At 39.7% G+C, this 2418-nt stretch overlaps 1 protein-coding gene across 2 annotated transcripts in view; it reads left to right on the top strand.

Annotated features, from left to right (window-relative positions):
* Positions 1–2418, top strand: part of UNC13B (unc-13 homolog B) — a 158367-nt gene that overhangs the window by 3250 nt on the left and 152699 nt on the right. For both annotated transcript variants that reach the window (XM_023519347.1, XM_023519348.1), the window contains exon 2: positions 1772–1889. In XM_023519347.1, the coding sequence (XP_023375115.1) occupies positions 1772–1889 (118 nt within the window). The remainder of the gene's footprint in view (positions 1–1771; positions 1890–2418) is intronic.

Raw genomic sequence — 2418 nt, 5'->3', positions numbered from 1 at the left:
ACTCACTGAAGAATTCTGGGGCTGGGTACAGTGGCTTATACCTGTAATCCTAGTACTCTGGGAGGCTGAGGTGGGTAGATTGCTTGAGCTTAGGATTCAAGACCAGCTTGAGCAACAATGAGACCCTATCTCTACTAAAAATAAAAAAAAGTAGATGGGTGTGATGGTGCATGCTTATAGTCCCAGCTACTTGGGGGCGCTGAGGCAAGAGGATTGCTTGAGCCTAAGAGTTTGAGGTTGTTGTGAGCTATGATGATGCCATGGCACTCTACTGAGGGGTGACAGAATGAGGCCCTGTCTCAAAAAAAGAAAAAGGAATTCTGATTAGAGAAATATTTCTGTTAAAGCTATAGATGTAGATGAGAAGGCTTAGAAGGTGAATGTAATAAAAGAGAGAGGGTAGAACCCAGGGAACACCAGCATTTAATGAAGGGAATAATTATAACTGGGAGTGTACATAGACATGGAAGAGTCAGGCGATAACGGTGTCATGGAAGCGATGGGAGAGCTGGGGCTTCAAAAGAAAGAGGCCAACGGTGTCACATTTCTTACGCATCACCTATTACAATTTTATATTAGCCTCATTTATTCTGTCTCTGTTACAGAGACATGAGAATGAGACCACCTGTTCTCTTCTTTATCTACTAGTGTTCAGAGTCAACTATGAATAGTTTATACAAGTCTCTTCCCATACCACTGTGTTATTCTATAACATAGCTGTTGTCCTGGCTATGGTATACAAACCTAGCAATCCTCCTCTCTTCTGACTTCTAGTTATAACTGCTCCCAGAATGTGAAGCACATGATCGTCTGCAGTCTCTCATCAGCACAGTTAACATTATTCTTGTGTGTTTATTTTCCTGTTTCACACATTACTTTCCCTTTCAACTGTGTGATATGTGTCCCTGTCTCTCCCATGGAGATGCTGTATAGTTTTGCTCCCTCTTATTTTAGACAGGGGTTTTGTTACTTTCTCTACCTTTCTGCTCCTCTGTTCCTTATTTCTCCTGCCCTATTCCTTTTCTCTGGTAACTCTCCTATTCCCTTCTGCCTGATATATTATGTGACAGTATCTAATATCCATTTTTGTATTTCTTATATTATTTGTCTTCAATATTTTTATATCTTATTTTCAGGACTAGATTGTTCATTTCTTAAGGGCAAAATAGGCATCTTATTGGTGTGAATTTGCTTAGCTCAAAATCTTATACACACATGTGTTTGTATACTCTTGATTGAATTAATTAATAGAGAAAAGAAGTCTCTCCAGGGCTCTGGCCATGAGGCATAAATAGAACCAAACCTCTCAGAATTCTCTCAGTTGGGCCTGCTGAGCAAATGTAGGTGTATAATTGGTATACAAAAGCCTGCACATTATAATGTACCCAATTTAGATATATGTATACACTTGTATTATAATAACCATAGTCAATCACCTTCAAATTTTCTTGGATCTTGTTTTTGTGTGTGTACCATAAGAATACTTAACATGAAATCTACCCTCTTAGCAAATTTTTAAGTGTTTAAAACATTATTAACTATAGGTACTATGTGGAACACCATGTCTCTGGAATGTATCTTGTATAACTATAGCAAAGACATTTTTCTATGGTTTCTAAGAACATAAAGAATGGTTACAGTATTCTGGGATGTTTTGATTTTCCCTGAATGGTCCTGGTAAGAAAGCATTTAAGGTTTAACAAAACAGGAGATATAGCTGTTTCTTTCATATAATCTAACTTTCCTCACAGTGCTTTTTTCTTTCTTTTAGTGAGATTAGTCGCCTGGACCTGGGTCTGAGTGTGGAGGTATGGAACAAAGGACTGATCTGGGACACCATGGTGGGGACTGTGTGGATTGCACTGAAGGCTATTCGTCAGTCGGATGAGGTCAGTCAGTGCATTGCCTGTTTGGAGGTGTGGTTCTTTGCCCTCGTTTCTCTCTGTGCTAGCTCTACTTTAGCTAATATTCATCCAGGAAGCTAAGGTTATTCTACCCTTTTTCTAATCAGAGGGTATGCCACCTACCTATTCCCAACTTCACCCAGAGGTTCCTGGGTTTTTAAAATCTGCTGGTCTTCTCTATGTTCTATGACTGAACTCAGGTGTCAGAGCACCTATTCAGTCTTATCAGGTAAATAGCCTCTTTGAGTAGAATGTATGTGTGTGCTTACCTAGGGTACCAGTGGTTTCTGCATTCTCCTCTAAAATAATGCCTTAGGAGGAGTTCCATTAAACTTACTTGGCCAACTGGCTGGATTCTATTGTCTGCTTTGTTTGTTTGAGTCATTAGTCTCCAGGGAACTTGTTTCAGTCCTCTTATTCCACAGTAACCCTAACAGAATTTTTTTTTTTTTTTGAGACGAAGCCTCAAGCTATCCCCCTGGGTAGAGTGCCATGGCATCACACTCACAGCAAC

The sequence above is a fragment of the Otolemur garnettii genome, unplaced genomic scaffold (genome assembly GCF_000181295.1).
Source record: "Otolemur garnettii isolate 467f Iridium unplaced genomic scaffold, OtoGar3 scaffold00172, whole genome shotgun sequence".
Taxonomy (NCBI): Eukaryota; Metazoa; Chordata; class Mammalia; order Primates; family Galagidae; genus Otolemur; species Otolemur garnettii.
This window is presented reverse-complemented; position numbering and strand designations above follow the sequence as displayed.